Source organism: Leptinotarsa decemlineata, unplaced genomic scaffold, assembly GCF_025532065.1.
Source record: "Leptinotarsa decemlineata unplaced genomic scaffold, Ldec_3_MD MMD2_tig00000090_RagTag_RagTag, whole genome shotgun sequence".
NCBI classification, from domain to species: Eukaryota; Metazoa; Arthropoda; class Insecta; order Coleoptera; family Chrysomelidae; genus Leptinotarsa; species Leptinotarsa decemlineata.
In genome coordinates this window covers 1,894,649-1,914,871 of record NW_027412541.1, presented here as the reverse complement: position 1 = coordinate 1,914,871, position 20,223 = coordinate 1,894,649, and the positions used below count along the sequence as shown (strand labels likewise).

At 36.5% G+C, this 20,223-nt stretch overlaps 1 protein-coding gene across 2 annotated transcripts in view; it reads left to right on the top strand.

Annotated features, from left to right (window-relative positions):
• Elk (Eag-like K[+] channel) overlaps window positions 1–20,223 on the top strand; it is a 322,370-nt gene that overhangs the window by 192,117 nt on the left and 110,030 nt on the right. For both annotated transcript variants that reach the window (XM_074172321.1, XM_074172322.1), the window contains one exon: window positions 2,620–2,819. In XM_074172321.1, the coding sequence (XP_074028422.1) occupies window positions 2,620–2,819 (200 nt within the window). The remainder of the gene's footprint in view (window positions 1–2,619; window positions 2,820–20,223) is intronic.

The following is a 20,223-nucleotide window of genomic DNA, read 5'->3' as shown; positions in this document are numbered from 1 at the left end:
GATCATTTTGAATATCTACTTGGTTAATATCCATAGTTATTTTTCGTATTCTGCATTTCATTACATTTTGCATTACACTTTAGTTTTTGAGTGTATATTATCGAATTTCAGTAACCATATGATTCTAATCTATTTTATCTCAATTGTTGCAATGAACTTAATAGCGATAACATTTTTGAGTAGAGAATGAAGCTACCTTTCAAACGATATATCACAAACTTATACTATTGGGGGTTGTAGCTGTCATTTGATGGGGATTGAAGGTAGGGGTGGCATTTTTACGTTGAAGAATGTCAAATAATAATTTTGGGATTTTTTCAAGTATGTACGGTAACCGAAATAACGAATTTATTCCATTTGACTTTTACCATACTGTATAATTCCTTTTATGATCTTGATAGCGCTTTGTGATTGAATAGTATATGTAATTGGATGCAAGCTAGCTTACGTAACATTTTTATGCCAAATCACGCTATTGTTCTGGAACGACCCTAAAAACGTGGCTTAAACTGGCGCCAACAATGAAACATTAAAAACAAAAAAGTGTTCAATCATTGTATTCCTCACCTAGACTTTTATATTTAATTTTATGACTATATGACTCAGACAGTGGAAGATGAACAAGGACGGCCAACCCGCCTTCGACCCTGTAACTAACGATCTCACATTCAAATGCGCTTTTTATGAATTTCCCATCATCTTCAAATTCTACACAGGAATGTGCTCTGTGTTTCAATGTTTTGAGGCGTGAATTCATCCTATTCCCAGGCACCATTCTGTTACAATAATTGCATAATTCGTGAACTGCACTTGGTTAGGCAGAATCCGCAGGACTGCATTTTATGGCGACGCATGTTATTTTTACGGCTGAAACTTTTACCGCACCTATCACAGTGAAACATGTTAGTAGGGATATTCATTCAGTACGCGCGATATCAAATTGACACCTGTGAGTGAGTGCCCCTCCCTTTTATATGTTCCTTCAGAAAGTGGGGGAGATAAAAATATTATATGAGCGCCCCCAAACTCACTTCAGCAAAGGCATATGATGTCGCAGGTCATTCGAAGACAAACTGAAAAATCACCCCAAAATCCTCTTGGACTATGCATCTGAAGTTCATTCGAAATCGAATCCTTGAATTTTTTAAATAGCCCCGTGAATAAATGAAGGTCATTCAAGATCAAACTCAAAAGAACACCTCAAAGTTACCTTGCCTTCTCCGTGTGGCGTTGGTCAAGGTCGTTCAAAGTCAAACTCAAAACACTCCTTCAAGTCAATTTGGCTACGTCGTGCGACATATGTAGGGATCATTTCAAAGTTGAAATTGGTGAAGAGAGTTTTCAAAATCGACATAAACCAATAACTGTCATTTGTGCTGAGCGGAATGCTTGTGGCAGAACTTTCGCAACTTATCTGCTCTACTTTTTGTAGCCGCTGTATCTCTACAAACTATTTATTCGCCGTGGCAAAATAAGAATCAATGTGTATAGCACGATAAGAAAATAGTGTTAATGTTATTGTCATGTTTTCTGTAATTTTCTCTTTGAATTGGCACGTTGCTCAACAAAATAATTGATACCTTTCAAAATGAAATGAGGCAACATTGGAACTCAAGGTCAAACTCAAAACACTCCTTCAAAGTCACCTTGGTTACGTCATGCGACGGATGTAGAGATCATTTCGAAGTTGAAAGTGGTGAGGAGAGGTTTCGAAATCGACATGAACTAACCACTGTCATTCGTGCTAAGCGGAATGCTTTTAGCAAAACTTTAGCAACAATTCTGCTCTCCTTTGTGTAGCCGCTGCATCTCTGTAAAGTATTTATTCGCCATGTCGACATATGAATCGAAGTACATAGCACGAGAAGGAAAAATAGGTAAAGTTATTGAAGTTATATTTTTTTGTTATTTTCTCATCGAATTGGTACGTTGCTCAACGAAATAATTCATACACATAATAATACACTTGCTTCTGCAGGTAGCTCTTCAAAGTAAAGGGGTCCTCTTTGGGGATGTCTGGTGATACCTATTAATTGGCTACCACACCTCGTGGTTTGAACCATGCGGAGTACTAGCGAAACTTCGACGCATTGCAGATTTTATCGTCTCTTGAAAGAAACAAAACAGCCTTGAAATCAGTGATTTTATAAATTAGCTACTTACCAATCAATAGAATCATGTCACATGAATCTGATGTTAATTGAGTGAAAACAAGTATTAGTAAGTGAAGCAAATGACGAGACAACATTCTAGGTATTCGAATAAAACATAGTTCTATATATTCGAGATATGTACTGGTTCATCTTTTTGACGCGTATGAAGAAAAAGTGAATTTTGTATTCCATCATATCTCATTCTATCTTCTTCTGTCACACAGAACAACAAAAGAAGTACGTATATGAAAACACCAGCGAATATATAAGCTCGATGGAAATAACTTGCTTCACTACAAGTGATATTTTATATTGTTCATCAACAGCTTGATTTTTATTGAGAACAATTTCACATGGTTCAAATGAAGACAGAATAGCCTATTTTGAAAAAGACTGTAGATGAAAAATAAATCTAGTTCTTTTAGAGTAAAGATTTTTCACGCTACACATGTTCATTTTTTTTCAGCTCTAATGCATGCAGTAGTTTTCGGCAATGTCACAGCAATCATCCAGAGAATGTATTCCAGGCGCTCTCTTTACCACACAAAATGGAGAGACTTGAAAGATTTTGTAACTTTGCATCAAATCCCGAAGGAGCTCAAACAGAGAATGCAAGATTATTTTCAGACCACGTGGTCACTCAACCATGGAATTGATATCAACGAGGTTTGCTACATTTTGATTATATAATTTTATGATATATATTTTTTATCAGTTAGTCAGCCCTTTCTTCATTGTTATATTTTTGGTTCTTATCTGAGTTAGTCAGTAGATTGACAGATTTGATTACCAGAAAACGTATTTATTCTTGTACTTCAATCACTTTTATCACATCATAATATGATTCGAACTTTTAGGGCATATTTCTTCATTTATTTTCTCTCCTGGTATTTCCACTATACGAATTTCCATTTAACTTACAATGTTTTTTGTATGTATGTTAGTTAGAATGAAATGAATTTCGATACAGTTATTTTCAATCCTTTGAGGAGCTGAAAAGTTGTGTCACATTTAGTTTGAATGATAATGTGCTGTCGAATGAATGAGGCCATTTCACATTCAAAAGTGTGGAAGACATAACGTCACTCTAAGTCTAATATGGCGAACCATTAAAGTTTTTCAGGAAATCTCATGATATTGGTATCAAATGGAAGGGTTTGCTGACAATACTAACAATAATTGTTGACTCATATAGCTGATAACAAACATCAAAATGTGCATGACACAACATAAACCTCTTCGAACCTTGCAAATAGCTATACGGAGGAAATATTTTGATAAATGATTTTTTTTTCAAATGCATTTTACCTATTGATGAACGGAGTGAACAAAACATCATCATACCAATACACTCAAATATATCGAAACCGGATCGACTCGATCCGGTTTCGCACAGGTACCAGAGCATACATGCTCTCATTTTTTTTATATGGTCGCATCAGTTAATAATAATGACCTTTGATAATATTCACCTTAATTAAAGTATATCAAAATCATTGATTCAAATTTCAAAATAGATAATTATCCATCCACCTAAATACAACCCAGAACAAAAATGCGATCCCAACTTTCAGTGATTCACTATATAAAACAAAACCAGAGTAATTGAAAACCTTTCTCATCATGCCTTCGATAAAAATGACTCCTGAAATATTGATTTGGAATGTATGCTGTAAAAGACAATTGACATATGCATGAAATATTTCTGATGACTACCTTATTAAATCAAATAAGGATTGATATGGTATTCGTATAAACAGTTTTTCAATTACTTCATATATGTGTGACAATTATTTCGAACATCAAAATAGATATAGTGAACTGTCTTCTGAAGAAATACATAGGTTTGTATCGCGGACTATTTTGTAGACTTTTAAAAATACATTATGTAGAGAATTGTCCCATGTCTCAAAGAGATTGGGCAAAGTTTATGTTGCCTAATAAACCATTTCGACTTTTCATATGGGTCAGAGTTTCGTGAAAAGTTCTAATTATCACCAACGGCAAAACGTTATTTCTCACACTTTGACACATGTTTCAATCACCGAATGATCATCTTCAAAAGAAAGATTAAACTAAGTTTAATCTTCCTCTTGAAGATGATCACTTGGTTATTGAAACACGTGTCGAGGTGTTAAAAATAACGGTTGTTGTTGGGATCAAACTCCAGTAATATACATTACTACACCAAAGGTTCCAAACAGTGCATCACAAGTGAAAAGTTATGTTCGAAGAATGAGGTGAATTTTCATTATTCATTATTCATTCATAAATTTCTATTATGTTCCCTCCAGAGTTTTTTTCTCAGATATAATACAGTTGTGCCAGCATTTCCTTCCATCCTCGAAGCAGTTCTGGTATCCACTTTTTGGTATGTCCTCGATGTCTCTCAGCGATTCGATTTTTATATCCACAATCATCGCAAAATGCCGTCCTTTCATAGGACACTTCAATCTTGGAAACAGAAAAAAGTCGCAGGGGACCAATACTGGTAAATACGGCGGCTGAAGGATGATTACGGTGCTGTTTTTGGCCAAAAAATTACGAACAGGCAACGACGAGTGATTAGGTGCATTATCGTAATGCAAAAACCATTAATTGTTATTCCGAAACACCGGACGTTTTGTTTGTATTGCTTCTCGCGAGTGGCTTATAACTGGCTTCTATTGACTATACGACCATCAAATCAGTGAAAAGATTGCACCACTTATAAACATTTTTCTAATTCAGAGTACAATCACCTTATACCACTATCAACATTTCAAGTGTTTTTGAGCACTCAACTCCATTTTTACACAACATTTCATGCAAATTCTCTGATCCATTTTTATCAAAAGCAGGAAATCGCTGAATACGCTAAACACTTCTAACTTTTTAACTTCTAATCAACACTAAACAGCTGAACCTTTGAACATATATTTCGAGGCGAGTATACCATCATAAAAAAATGAATAGAAAAATTGCTAATTGAATGTAAGTAGCCCGCAAAATTTCAACATTCACTCCATTTTTCGAACAGCCCACGTAGATAATTTGATATGCCTGAGAGTGACGAGAAAATCATGGGTCTGAAACTAGGTGTGATGCTACACATTTTCGATTTTCAAATAAGTCGCACTTGTCCCGTGAGGGCATTTATGATACTCATCTCTAAACTACTACCCTTGTCACTTCACTTACTAAACCATTTGCTCGAGCAACTGGTGCAAAACCGGACCGGCAGCCCAGGCGCACTCAGGAAGGAGAACACTATTCTTCCTTCGGTGCCGGCCGTGGGTCCACAGGGCTAACCACCCGCCCAGAATTTCAGGAAGTACGTATCATATGTTCGGCGGCAGGGCTATATAGCTCTTTCCCAGTCTGCTAACTAAGTGGTAGAAGTGACAGTTCTACCACCCGTTGACCCGGCTGGAGAGGAGACTCGCATCATGCCACCAATGGAGTCAATCGGAACACGCAGGGCGCACCACAGAATTAGGCCCCTGAAGCCACAAGAACTGGATTGTTTGGATGCGAAAGTTCATAGTGTTCTAACAGACGAAGCTAACATCTGGCAAATCAACACCGCCGTGTATATCGTCGTCCAATAGCTTTCCAAATCGGAAGTACGAAATCCCGGCCTTGCGATTCGGAAAAATGGACGGCGTGTACACACAGAGAACTTTGACAGCTTGAGCTCAATGAACTGCGCAACCTGATAACCCCGGATGACGTTCGAAGATCCCTTGTGGGTTCCAAGAACTTTGCTGCTCCAGAACCAGATGGGCTGAATACTTATTGGTGGTGGAAAAAACTAACAAGTACCCCTGCCATCTGGCCAGAGTTTTCAACTCATGGCTGAACGTAGAGCAGTCTATTCTGGATTGGTTTGTTGAGGGGCGGAACGTTCTCATCCCCAAAAGCGAAGATTTGTCGATTCCTGAAAATTACAAACCGATACCACCAACTTATACACCAGAATACTCACCGCAGTTGACCGAGTGATTGAACGGATATATGAGCAGAGAGGATAGCAGAGAGGATCGAAAAGAGGAGTCGCTGGATATAAAGCGAACCTGCTCATCGATAAATGTGTAACGAAGGACTCTATACAAGCGTAACCTCTCTATGGCCTGGATCGATTACCGTAAGGCATTTGATACAATATCGCATGTACAATGTCGCGGTACCCGACAAAATAGTGAGGTGTATTGATCAACTGATAACACTATGGCGAACTCGCTTCACCATAACATATGGTCAAGCCAGAGTCCAAACAGGGTGGGTCACTTTCAGAAGGAATGTATTTCAGGGCGATTCCCTTAGTCCCCTTCTCTTCTGCATCTCACTATTACCATTGTCCGTTTCGCTTAGAAATACACTAGGTTATAACTGTGGCACCCCCGGAAACCGAAGGCACAAGGTCACCCATTTGTTTTATATGGATGATCTCAAACTATATGCCTCTGGAGAGAAGGATATCCATCAGTCCTTGAGGGTAGTGGAAGAGTACACGCATGCTATCAGTATGAAACTCGGAATAGACAAATGTGCAATGGTCCGTGACCATGAGAGAGCAAGAATTGGAGCATTTATCTCTTAGGCAGTTGCCCGAGCAGCTGATGAACTTGGGTTAGTTTTCGACAATGAACGAGGTGACAATAACTCTGTCACCGAGTTGGAACCCGTTCAGCAAAAAGCTCATATAAAAGCCGCAGAAATCACCTCATTTTTGCGGAAACACAAGGATGAGCCAATGCATGGGTTCTCCTTCAATAACATTGGAGATCTTTTCTTATCAAAGCGCCCGACTTTTGCTTTCCTCAGCTCGAGTGAGCTGAAGTCGGAAACTGAGAGATTCATCATGGCTTGCCAGAATGGTGTCTTCAACACCTTAGACTACCGCAGAGCCGTGATGGATATAGAGGTTCCTGACACAAGGTGCAGGGCCTGCCGCTAGGCGCCCGAGATCCTAATGCACTTGCTATCAGCATATCCTATGCGGTCTCGGCCTATATCCATCGACATAACGCTATATTACCATCTACGGCACTCTTACAGTATTGACGAGACACCGGTGTTGCCCTACGCTCCGGAGAATATTGAATCAGTTGTGGGGAACAAGTAGTGCCGAATTTATTGAAACTATTCGTTCCCCACCCTCAGGCTCATACAAGCTAATAAGCCTGAGTAGTCCTTCTGGACCACCAGAGCAAGACAATATTTGTCGTGGAGTAGACGAATATCGTCCGAAAAGATGAGGAAAAACAAGTGATATATCAAGATTTTCTCTTCAACTCCGCAGGCTCTATCCAGACCACTCTGCCAATATGGTTTTTCTGATTATTGGAGTCCTTGTTGGAATGATGCTCTCTCTACTCTCGAATCAATCACAAAATCATACTAAGGCACAAGCCAGACAGATGCAGAAGGCTGTTATTCCTGGCTCACTGCGCTTGCTCAGAGCACATAATTCTCGGACCCAATGATCATTTACCCCACGGTGTGGAGAGTGGTCGTTTGTTGATAATGCTTGCGCGCCGAATGTATCGGGGCTTCATGGGATAGGGGCTGACCAGCGCAAACTGCAGTTGAAAAATAATGATAAACCACTGGATGCTTGACCGCATTATTGAACTGCTACCTGATCACAATGGAATACCACGTATAGCCACAATCAAGGTATCTTCAGGACTCGTCAAGCGCTATATAAGACATTTATGTATCCTGCCACTTCCATTAGAAACAATTCATTGAAATTTCTAGTGTCATATTTTGAAGGTGCCCTTCAAAAGAGGGCTATGTTAAAATTTATGTAAAATGACAATTCCGTATTACTTTTGTTTTAATCGGCATCCCTGCGAGGTGCCTGCTGTGAAATAAATTATGCATTTTTTGTGTATTAGATGAGACGGTCGATTTGAATGTAATGTAAAAGCAGTGCACAACGAATTATCATTCAATAAAGACGTTCATTTATCGACAGTCAAAAATTTCATCAAAAACAGATTATACAGTCCACGATATATTCAAACATCAAAACATAAAGATATTATCGATACAAGATCTGCTATATCCTTGGATATGGGTTGGAATAATAATATATAACCCATAACCGAACTCACTGAGTATAATTAGGATATTCATCAGACGAATCATTATTTCTCAAAATAGTGATATTGGGGTCACCTAAGAAAAAAAATAGGAAGCTGTATCTGAAGTACAAGAATGCAAAAATGTTTGCAGATGTCTATTGAAATTGAAAGCATCTGTAGACGGCGGTCAATATATTGGAATTAATGTGATATTAGTTTTTTTTTTGAACTCAATTCTCAACTTCATTGATGTGATATCATTTACTTTTACAATTTCATAGCTATAAGTGTGATGGTCGGATGTAGATCACTACTCCATCATTTTGGTTAATATCACCTTCACTGTATAGCATATCGTATCCTGGTATGTCATATAATTCAGGAATTTTTGACACTCAGTTTCTATTAGAGCCACACAATTAATGTCGGAATCTAGATTATCGAGAACATTTTGAATTCATCAACATTCTCAGTGAGACTACGAATAATATTATGAATAATTTCGAAGTTACCGGAATTTTTTTTGACTTCCAAAATACTTTTACACTCATTGTAATTTTGAAGGGTGAATGTTTCAACCGTTTCGACAGTGAAATCACGAATGCATTAATCCATAGTATAACTGAATGGAATCAGTTAATTAACTAATATAAGTTTTTGTTTTTAAAGAAAACTAGCATTAAATAATAAAATTCGAGCAACCTCGACCTTATATAAAAAGTTGGTAATTAATATTGATATTTGAATAGTAACTCACGAAATGGTGAGGTATTGTAATCCGGTCAATCTAGACATTGGAAGGTACATAAACTTACAACCAGCCGCAAACGCGTGTAATTGTTCAAAACATAATACTTGAAAATAGGACTTTAAAATTCCGAATGATTGCGATGCCTGGAAAAAATGTATTTGAAGTCAATCAAAAATCTCGAAAAAAAAATGGTTTTTCGCGATTTTCAGGAAAACGGTAAGTTTTGTCATAAAATAACTTCAGATAAAAATTGTAGATCGTAAAATTCTGTACGAAAAATGTATCGATACTTTTTGTTCTTAGAGCCACCGTTTCTGAGATACGACGAGTCAAAAAATTGTAAAAGTTGTAATCGTCATTATATGTACACGTTTCCACGCCACCTATGAGGTAGTGTACTTAGTGTGCGCCTATTTTTAGTGTTTTTTATTAAACATGCATATCGATACTTATCTAAGCAGGTGGTTTTTTTCGGAGCTTTGTACATAGAAAGAAGAATTACTTTTTTTGAAAACTTCAGCACATTGCACTGAATCTTGTTTTTCAAACATTTTAAGGACTGTTGCTTTACCCCTCCTGTAAAATCCAGACGTCGTATCACAGCCAGTTATTGCTTGTAAAAATAGTACATGATTTCGACTCTTTGCTAATGATAGGTAAACTTTTTGACGAATATATTTCGGTTTGACTTCGAGCTTTTTCTGGCTTTAGAAAGAAAATAGTTTTTTCAGGTGGAGTTCGAGCAGTAAGAAGTACGAGTAAGTCTACATCTTCACCAACAACAATAGTTGTATTTCAAATTGAATTGCTCTATAGCTGTTTCAATAATCAGTACGTCGGCAACGTTATTAGCCTGTTTAACCAATATATTTTCGCCAATAAACTTATTCTTCAACATTGAAATGAACCGAGATTTGTTGTGAGTATTCGCAAGAAATTCTGCAAGAAATACTGAACGTATTTATCTAAAATAATGCTAAATGTTTCTTCACTATCCCACACAACATGATGTAGTAAGTATCCACCGTCAATGATGTACGTCGTATTAGTATTGTTAATTTCAATATTGACCTATTAGAAACAATCGTAAATGGCAGACTTCTGTGTTTTACGCATCTCGAGGTCATCAAACAACGATAGAGGGTAGGGAGCCAATTCATATTCAAAATATTTCTCAATTTCATTTTGAAATGCTGCAGTAATACTCATGCGCTGGAAAAATAATACTGGGTCAACAGGTACTTTTTCTTCGTGAACTTTTATAGTACCACTCATCGCTAAAAGAGGAACAACGTTGCGAGTTTAAATTTAATATCATTGAATGTTAGTCCTGTTATTTTCGCCATAGAGGCAAATCCAACTTCACGAGCTTTATAACAGTTTATTTCATCATCACCAACGACACCACTTGCAATAGATATAAATTTGTTCACCTCTGGAAAAGGGTCATGTATTGAGAACCACTCTGAATGTTTTCGGATGTCTTTAGCATCTTTTTTTACTCTTGAGTCACTCGCATCAACATGCTGCTCGGTCGTGTCCATCCTAACATTGGCGAGATCTTCTAATTTTTCACACAGTGTATTCATTGCATGCATACTATAAACCCATTTACATATAACACTCTCTTCCGTACTTCTCCCTCGAGCAATACCTCCATCGGTCTTCATAGCTTTCATCATAGACTGCTCGATAACCATGTCCGTTGAAGTTCCACAACTTAATTTGTCTGACCGTCTGACAGTAAAAAAACCGCCACTAAATTTTTTGTACACTTCGGGATCTATTGAATTTGGTAATTGTTGCATATCCTGCAAGTTAAAGTGTGCAGACTTGCAGAAAAATGTCCAGACGCGTGAAAATAAGGAAGCATTTCTTTAACGCACTTTAAATGAGCTTTCCAATCCCCCATACTCCCAGCTCTCAAAAATTCTTTAGCGAATGAAACCATTTAAAAATATTGAATCCAAAGTTTTGCAGTTGGTCCTCGCTCCTCATATCCTTTGAGCTTTTCATTAAATTCATTAAATAAAGCTCCAGATACTTCATCATCATTTTCAATATCATTGTATGAAAGAGTGTTATCTAATATATGGTCAATATGAATTATTAGATCTGCTTCCATGATGTCATTAAGATCAACTTCTTTCAATATCATAATTGCTAAAACTAGCTGAAGTAAAGTATGAGCTCGAACAGCTCTTCCGTAAGCATGACCATTCAGCATTTTTTCTAATGACTTTACAGCATAGATCTCTGCAAGTACTTCTTTCATGCCGCTTCCTTCCATAATATGACCAATTGATCCAAGAAAGGACATGAGAAGATGAAATCCTCCGAGTCTAATGATGATTTTTGATACTTCAGAGCCGTCAGGTATAGCTGATACAATTTCTCGAGCTTTTGCATACAAGGGTTGGTCGAAAGTCACGAAACATACAGTGGGGCCATACCGTTTTGCATTATCTAATGCACAAAGTAAAGTAGTGTATACGAAATTATAATTACTAGCTGGTTGATGAATAAATGGTAAAAATGAAATTTGAGATTTAGAATAATTTACATGACTGATCGTTAAACGTTCAATAAAACCATTCCAAACAGGTAAAGACGCATTTTCCCATTTCCCATAAAACCATATGCAACAAAACTCTTCAATCTCAGGGTTCAATAAATCGTCACTAATAATTTCACTGGTTTATTAATAATTTTTACAAAATAGCCTTCGGCTTTACGAAGAGCAAACAAAGACAATATTTAAGAAACTAGTTACATACAACTGTTCGCTACGGCAGTTCGGGCCGTTCTCCCCGGAAGTACCCAGTCTACCCGCTACTTCTCACACTTTACCCGTTGCCACTTCTAACATTTTTTTGTCTATACACTGAATAACCGTCACATCACCCCCCTACTTAAATTAAGTTACAAGTTGACGGCGATTTAAGTATAAAAGAAAACTGGAACTTTATAATGAAAATAAAATAACACGACTGAAGAATTTAATTCAGAAACTCAGACTTGTCAAATTCCTTATATGCCTTGAGATTTATGACATTTTGTTTTGAAACTGACTGCCCCTCCCTATCACTTACAATATAAGAGTTGGGACCTGCTTGACGTATGACTTCTAATGGCCCTTCATATAACCACACAAATTTTTGAATGACGTGATCATCAGCTGAAGACCGCGCATGCGTTCGAGCAAGAACTTTATCGCCTACATTAAACGTAATTGGTTTTATTTTTGCATTATGTCGCGCAGCTCTCTTTTCCGCCTTTGTATTCATCTTGGACCTAGCTAAAACCCAATACTCTTTCAGTGGTATTATTTTTTCCGGAAATATTGGAAACCGCACGAAATTTTCAAAAGGATTTTTATCCTTAGTGCCAAATTGCAAAAAGTTTGCTGAATAACCGGTGCTTTCGTTTATTACACTATTCAAACAATTCTCTACCCACGGCAATAAATCCGCCCATTTAGTGTGTTTTTCTGAACAATATGCCCTTAAAAGTCGTCCTATCTCGCGATTATACCGTTCGGTAGGATTTCCCTGAGGAAAATAAATAGATATATGTTTGGCTCGAATACCTTCACTGTTAAGGCTCTTTTCCCATTCCTTTGAAGTGAATTGCGTGCCATTATCACTTAATAAACATTTCGGCCTTTGCACCTTTGGAATATAATCTTTAAAGATTTTGTTCAAAATAGCTCTAGCTGTAGCCCGTTTGAGAGCATACACTTTCACAAATTTGCTGAAAGCATCTACCAAGACTAAGAGTTGTGTAACTCCTCCACGACTTCGAGGAAGCGGGCCCATTATATCTACGCATACCAGGTCTCCCGGTCGCTCCACTAACACCGCATGTCTTTGACCTTGACTTAGTCGAGATACTTTAGTTTTTTGACATACATCACACGAAGATACTATTTGTCGAATGTGCTTTTGCATTTTTGGCCAATAGAAATAAGCTTTCAAGTTACCATACGTCTTGGTCTTTCCAAAATGACCAATATTTTCATGCTGACATTTAACCAGATCAATCACTTGACTACGCGGAACACACAACTTGAAACCTTCATGACAATGTTCCCCTCTCCGGAACAATAAACCTTCATGTATTACGAACCATTCAATAATTTTTTTCTGTGACTTACGTCATAGAAAGCTTACTTCCTTCGCGATAATGTTCTAAAAATATAATTTTTTCCCTTATCCAACCCTCGTTTTCTTGATCTCTCCGTAACTCACGAAAATGATTACGTATTGATTTATAGTCCACCTTCAAACGAGTAAAGAATACTTGTATGGTTTCTCTAGTCTTTACTGGCTCTCGTATTTTATCAAAATCGACAGGATTTCGCGACAATACATCGGCGACAACATTATCGGACCCTTTACAATGTCTAACCTCAAAGTCGAATTCTTGAATGAACAGGATCCATCGTACTAGACGAGCACTCTTGAATTGACTGGTCAATAAAAATTGCAAAGATTTATGATCGGTAATGATTATCAAAGGTCTTCCTAACACAAGAACACGCCACTGTTTCAAACAATGCACGACCCCCCATAACTCCTTCTCGGTAACCGTATAACCCATCTGATTTTTCTTTAAGGTTTTGCTAGTGTATGCGATTACTCGCCTTTCATTCGTATCTGCGTCTATTTGATAAAGACATCCCCCAATCGCGTAATTAGAGCTATCACACTGTACATAAAATTCTTTATCGTAGTCAGGATGAAAAATCATGGTGACCGTTAAAAAAGCATTCTTAATTTTTTCAAAAGATTCTATTTCTTCATTTGTCCAACGCCATACGGTACCCTTCTTCAATAACTTTAATAAAGGTATAGTCAACTGAGAATATTTTTCACAAAAACGATTGTCATAATTTACTAATCCCAGGAAACCTCTTAGACTTTTTATATTTTTCGGTACAGGAAACCTTTGTACCGCATCGATTCTCTCTTCGTCCATCAATATCCCTTCCGATGTTATAATGTGCCCTAGAAACCGAACTTGATTGCTACAAAATTGTGATTTCCGTAATTTCACAGTGAAGCCTGCTGAACATAGTTTACTGAATACGATATTCAAGTGACTTATATGCTGTTTAAAGTTATCCGAAAAAACAATCAAATCATCTACATACACAAAAGCGTAATCTAAATCTCCCAAAGTAATTTTCAAACATCGAATTAGTGACGCCATTGATGTCTGTAACCCAAACGGTACTCTATTGAAGGTATAAGACATTCCTTCAAACATAAATCCCACATATTTCTGATGCTCCCGAACAATTGGTAATTGCCAATATGCTGCGGTGAGATCGATGGTACTCAAAATTTGACCCCTTTTGAAATTTAATAATAATTCATTCGGATTCGGTGGTACCATGAAATCTTTGATTATTCGTTCATTTAAATACCTTGCATCTAGGCAAATTCTAACTGACCCATCCTTTTTCTTCACGGTCACCAATGGTGAAATAAATTCGGTTTTTTTTGGTTTTATCATATCATTATCCAACATTGCTTTTATCTGTCTTCGTACTTCGTCTCGATATACAAAGGGAACGGGATAAGATGGGCAACAAAATTGATTTCTGTCTTTCAATTCTATTGAATGTTCATAATTATTTACAAGCCCTGGGCTTTCCGAAAATACCGCCTCATGTTTTATTAAAAGATCATACAGTATACTTTTTTCAGAACCCTTTAACTGACTTATTTCTACAACTTTTTGAAAATCTGTTTCCGAGTACTTATGTTTTTCCGTCATAAAATGTGTTTTTTCGATCAGATTGATTTTTACTTCCTCATCTACTTTATCTAGTACGAGAGACACTACATCTGTCGTTTTACAACAGAACTGCATTTTATATTTCTTATCCTGAACTTCGATACCCAAAACACTTTTGTCAAAGTCTAGTTTTGCCTTAACCTTTTTCATCCAATCGACCCCTAAAATAATGCTATTGTTCAAGCCCGGTACGATCAAACACGATATTTCACAAATGACTTCCCCTAAAGATATTGTTAACAAAACTTGCTGTTGAATTCTTTGAGATTTAGCTCCTACTGCAACAATTATTGAAGTATTAACTACCGGTAATATCGGGATATTTTCTACGTGTTTTAATATCCGATTAAAACATTCTTCCGAAATTGCCGAGATCTCACTACCACTGTCTAATAAAGCTTCGCATTTGTAATTATCTATAGTTATTTCGATAACTGGTGATTTTTCCACTAACCTTTCACCCCCCATACTCTCCTCTTCTGAATCTGTAAGTAAATAATCGGAAGGGTCATCAATAAATGTAGTGATGGTTCGTACATTCCCTTCGTTTCTTTGTACATTGTACATTTCTTGAAGTATTATCATTATTACTCCCATTGCCTTGATTATCTCGAAAGATTCCACCTCTCCTATTATTATCAAACCTATTATCAGTATTTCTAACACCCCTATTATCTCTAGCAATTTCTTCCCTTGAACCCCTTTGTACACGACTTTCGACCGGTCCTTCAACCCATGTCTCATCAATTTTTCTTAAATAATTTTCAACCTCTTCAATCGTTTTCAACCCTTGTGTAATAATACCCCGCTGTATTTCCATTGAAAAGTGTTTTGATATCATTTCAACCAATTTTTCTTCAGTTATTTTTTCCGTCAAATAATTCGACTGTACCACATAATTTAAAAAATAATCAGCTCTACTCTCTCCCCTCGTACCTTCCTGAAATTTCCCGTAATTCATTTCTAAAAATAAATCTCTTTGTTTCTCAACCCCCCAGAACCTTTCTTTGAATGCTCTTTTAAAATCTTCAAAATTATTCCAAGTTCCCTCTTTAATCGTTGCCCAATCTGCAGCTGATCCGCGCAATGTATTTATCAATAAATTGATTTTACTATCGTCAGGCACCCCCGCGTCTACTAAAATTCTTTCCAACTTTTTAAGAAAAGCAATTGGATGCGTTTTTCCGTTAGGATGAAAACTTAATGTTGATCCCCCTAACTCTCGCCAATTTAAAATGTAAGTTCTATCCTGAATCACATTTTGAGTAGGATTATTGTTCCTAATTCCCCCCAAATTTTCCAAAAACGCTCTCGATTCATTATCATATTTTGAGTGAGCTTGACTTTCACCCCCCTGTTCCTTTTTATCTACTTTATGCGCTAGAATTCCCACAGTTTGTCTCAAATCTGTCATATCTGACGTTAACTGCCTGAGAGCCTGAACTAAACTTAACATTTCTAGATTATTACTATTATTATTTCCCGAATTATCAGCATCTCCCTCAACGAAATTTGAGTCATTTCCCCCTTCCATCCTTTCCACGTTTACTACTTTTTTTCCAGTTGTCTTTTTACTTTGTTTAGGCATAGTACATTTTAAAATTGCCTGCCGTTATTTCGTATTGTCTAAATACACATTCAATATCCCGTACATGCAGTAATACGATTTTCTAAACTAAATCTTCGGTACCGCAAAATATTCAGAATGAAATAATATAATGAAACATGAAACAGTCTCACCAAAGTGTCCCTTTTCTGTTTACTTGCAAACACTTGTCGCCGCCGGCTCGATGGCTAGGTACCTGTGACCTTTTCTCTTTGCCCCTCTTCACCGCTGCTCGATGATTATCCAATGCATCTGTGTATGCATTTGCCGCTCCTTTTCTGGCTCGTACGATTTGGCGTCTATCCTTCGACTACTTGCTCTCGTATTACTGCTAAGTTTGTAATTAATTTCGTTTTCTTGCCTCTAGTTGGGTGCCAATTATGCAACGAAACTCTTCAATCTCAGGGTTCAATAAATCGTTACTAATAATTTCACTGGTTTATTAATAATTTTTACAAAATAGCCTTCGGCTTTACGAAGAGCAAACAAAGACAATATTTAAGAAACTAGTTACATACAACTGTTCGCTACGGCAGTTCGGGCCGTTCTCCCCGGAAGTACCCAGTCTACCCGCTACTTCTCACACTTTACCCGTTGCCACTTCTAACATTTTTTTGTCTATACACTGAATAACCGTCACACATACTACATCTGCTTTCTTGAGGAATGACACCGTTTCAGTTTCATATGCAAAATCTTTTATTTTATTTTACTGTAACCTACTACACCATCATTTTGATAGATCTATATGGGGACATGAGTTTTTGCCTTGAAATCTTCTGCTGAAAGCGCTTCTTTTACTCATGGGAACGGTTCTTCCAGTAAAACGGATTATTTTGGGGTAACAATTTGAATAATCCATTATGTGAAGCGTGTTATTACCGTCTAACGTATTTACATTGATATCAGCATTGTCTGCAACGTATTGAATCAGTGTGCCACTGAAAAACGATGAAAAACTGCAGCAGCTTCGTACATTATTGTATCATTATAAGATGCACACAAATCAAAAGACGAAAAAATTTGTTAAACTTGCGTACAAATTGAGGGACTGGATTTCATTCTATCTGATATTCTTATATTTATAGTCATATATACCAATAGAAAAATATTTTTACTTAAATTACAACTTCAGAGATGTATACATACTTATGCATATAATGACGATTACAACTTTTACAACTTTTTGACTCGTCGTATCTCAGAAACGGAGGCTCTAAGAAAAAAAAGTATCGATACATTTTTTCTAGAGAATTTCATGATCTACAATTTTTATCTGAAGTTATTTTTGTAATAAAACTTACCGTTTTCCTGAAAATCGCGAAAAACCAATTTTTTTCGAGATTTTTGACCTTTGACCGCGAAAAATTTTTTTCCAGGCATCGCAATCATACGGAATTTCAAAACCTCGTTTTCAACTATGTTTTGAACAATTACACACATTTGCAGCTTTTTGTAAATTTATGTACCTTCACTCTTATTTTTAGTCTAATTTGCCCGGACTATTGGAAATTCTAAAAATAAATAAATTCAGTTTATGATACTATTCTATTTTTGGGAGTTTGTGCGTAATCTGATGCTTTTTTCGGGTTTCGATATTTTTTTGTCACCCCGCTGGATTTTGGAGTACTATTTAATTGAATATTTTGAAATTGAACTTTTTCAGTATTTATATTTTATCCAGTTCTACTATGTCTTCAGGGTATAATAGGAGTGGCTGAGTTGTGGTGGCTGTGATATTGCAATTTTTCTCTGTTGCTTGTTGAGCTTCTTGGAATGAGAATGTCTTCTTATCATCTATTCCCAATTTGTTACCTTTGATGAAACATGATGATGAAATAATTTGAATGTATGGTACCACTTTCAGATATTGGAATACGAAAGGATCGAATGAATTCCCTAAATCAGGTAGAAATAGGAACATGAGTTTATAATGGGGAAATAGATACAAAACACACACACAAACAGTATGATTATAATAATGTTTTTTTATTCACAAAAGAGAAAATAATTACATAGTATAATTCAACGAATGTAGCATTATTGTGAAATAACAAAAATATACCACGGAAGCAGAAGGCACTGCTTGTGCGTGGGCGTATACACCATGAGTATATACGAACAAATAATTCGAGAGTACTATACTAAAATTACTAACAGTAAAATCAAGTATACAATTATTGTGAGAGCAAAATCATTATAATTATTAAAACAGATTATCATACAATGCATTTACATAAATACACACACTCTCATATAACATGTACGCTTATACACAATTGCAGGTAATATACTTACGAATTATAGATACTGCGTATAAATAACATAATTGTTTCTGAACTTTCCGGAAGGAGATCAAATACTTTTGGTGGTAAATATTAATAACATTTTTGGCCTATTGATTTCGAAGCAAAATGTTCTAAATAATCATTTTTTGTCTCGTAGTATAGGTATGAGAAGGTTTAATAAGTTCGTTCTTATTGAAGAACTGAGTTGTAGCGATGTGGTTAAAGAATATTTGTCTGATATCAAACATCTCAGACTCTTCATAGAGAGCATCACTCTTGTATCTGTTGTTATTGAAAAGTATCATTTTTAGGAATCGTTTTTGCGTTACTTCAAGTGGCTTTAAATTGGTTTAGAAACCCCTTCCCATCCGACTATTTCATATTTTAGGTGTGATTCTATCAAACTTTGCTAAATAATTTTAAGCTGTCTTGTTTCAAATATGTCTACTCTTCTCCTGAATCTATATAGAATACATCGTAGTTTTTTTTTTACTAGATAATCTATATGTGACTTCCATAAGTGCTTATCAATCATAATACCGAGATTATCAGTTTTATCTGCTGACATAATGGTGAAGTTATTACCGATAGAAATTCAATTGTAGTGATGGGAATTAGTTTCATTGCTGCTGAAAGGTGAATAAATGGTTCTTCCGTAATTATCATCTTGGGAAAGTGTCAAGTGTCACTTTCAAAACTTATTATTTCACATTCACCTCCTGTGATGAATATATTGTTCAGGTAAACAGTGAAAAGTGAGGGCCCTAACACGGTACCTTATGGTACACCACACGTAATCATTTGTTCCTTGCTAATGTGGTTTTGAATTGTGGCCTATCATGATAGGCGTCACTCCGTTCAACCTACAGTGTAGGTATATTCGAGACTGGCTTGAATGTTTAAGTTTCATTTCTTTAGATTTGTTCACTGCCAGTCTTCAAGCGTAGCCCACTGACTAATAAGAAAGTATGCCTAACTAGACAAGTTTTTGACTAATGAGCGTTTATTTGTGAAAATGACCTTTCAGGGAACGTTCTTTCAGGAAGCTGAAGAGTCACACACAAAATGATTCGACAAACCATAGCTACGAAATTTGGCCAGCAACCCCACATGTTACTCACGGTCAAAGGCCTTAGAAATATCAAACGCTACAACTCTCGACTCTCCATGTTTCTCGATTGCATTATTCCAAATATGGGTGACGTACGATAGAAGGTCGCCTGTTGATCTTTGTTTCCGAAAACCACATGATGATCACTCAAGATGTTGAAGCCTTCTAAATATTCAAGGATATAGTGGTTTACAGCTTCCTTCATGATTTTTGATATCACTGATAGAAAAGCGACTGGTCTATATTCATTTGGAAGATTTTTACCACTTTTTTTGAGAATAGACTGAACGCGAGCTATTTTCCAACCAGATGAACAAACCTCTTTTTCGAAAAGTCTGCAAAATACTGGTGCGAGTATATTTGCACACTCTTCAAGTACGATGACGGTCACTTCATCAGGACCAGACGTCTTGTTTACATTGAGTTGTTTCAGAA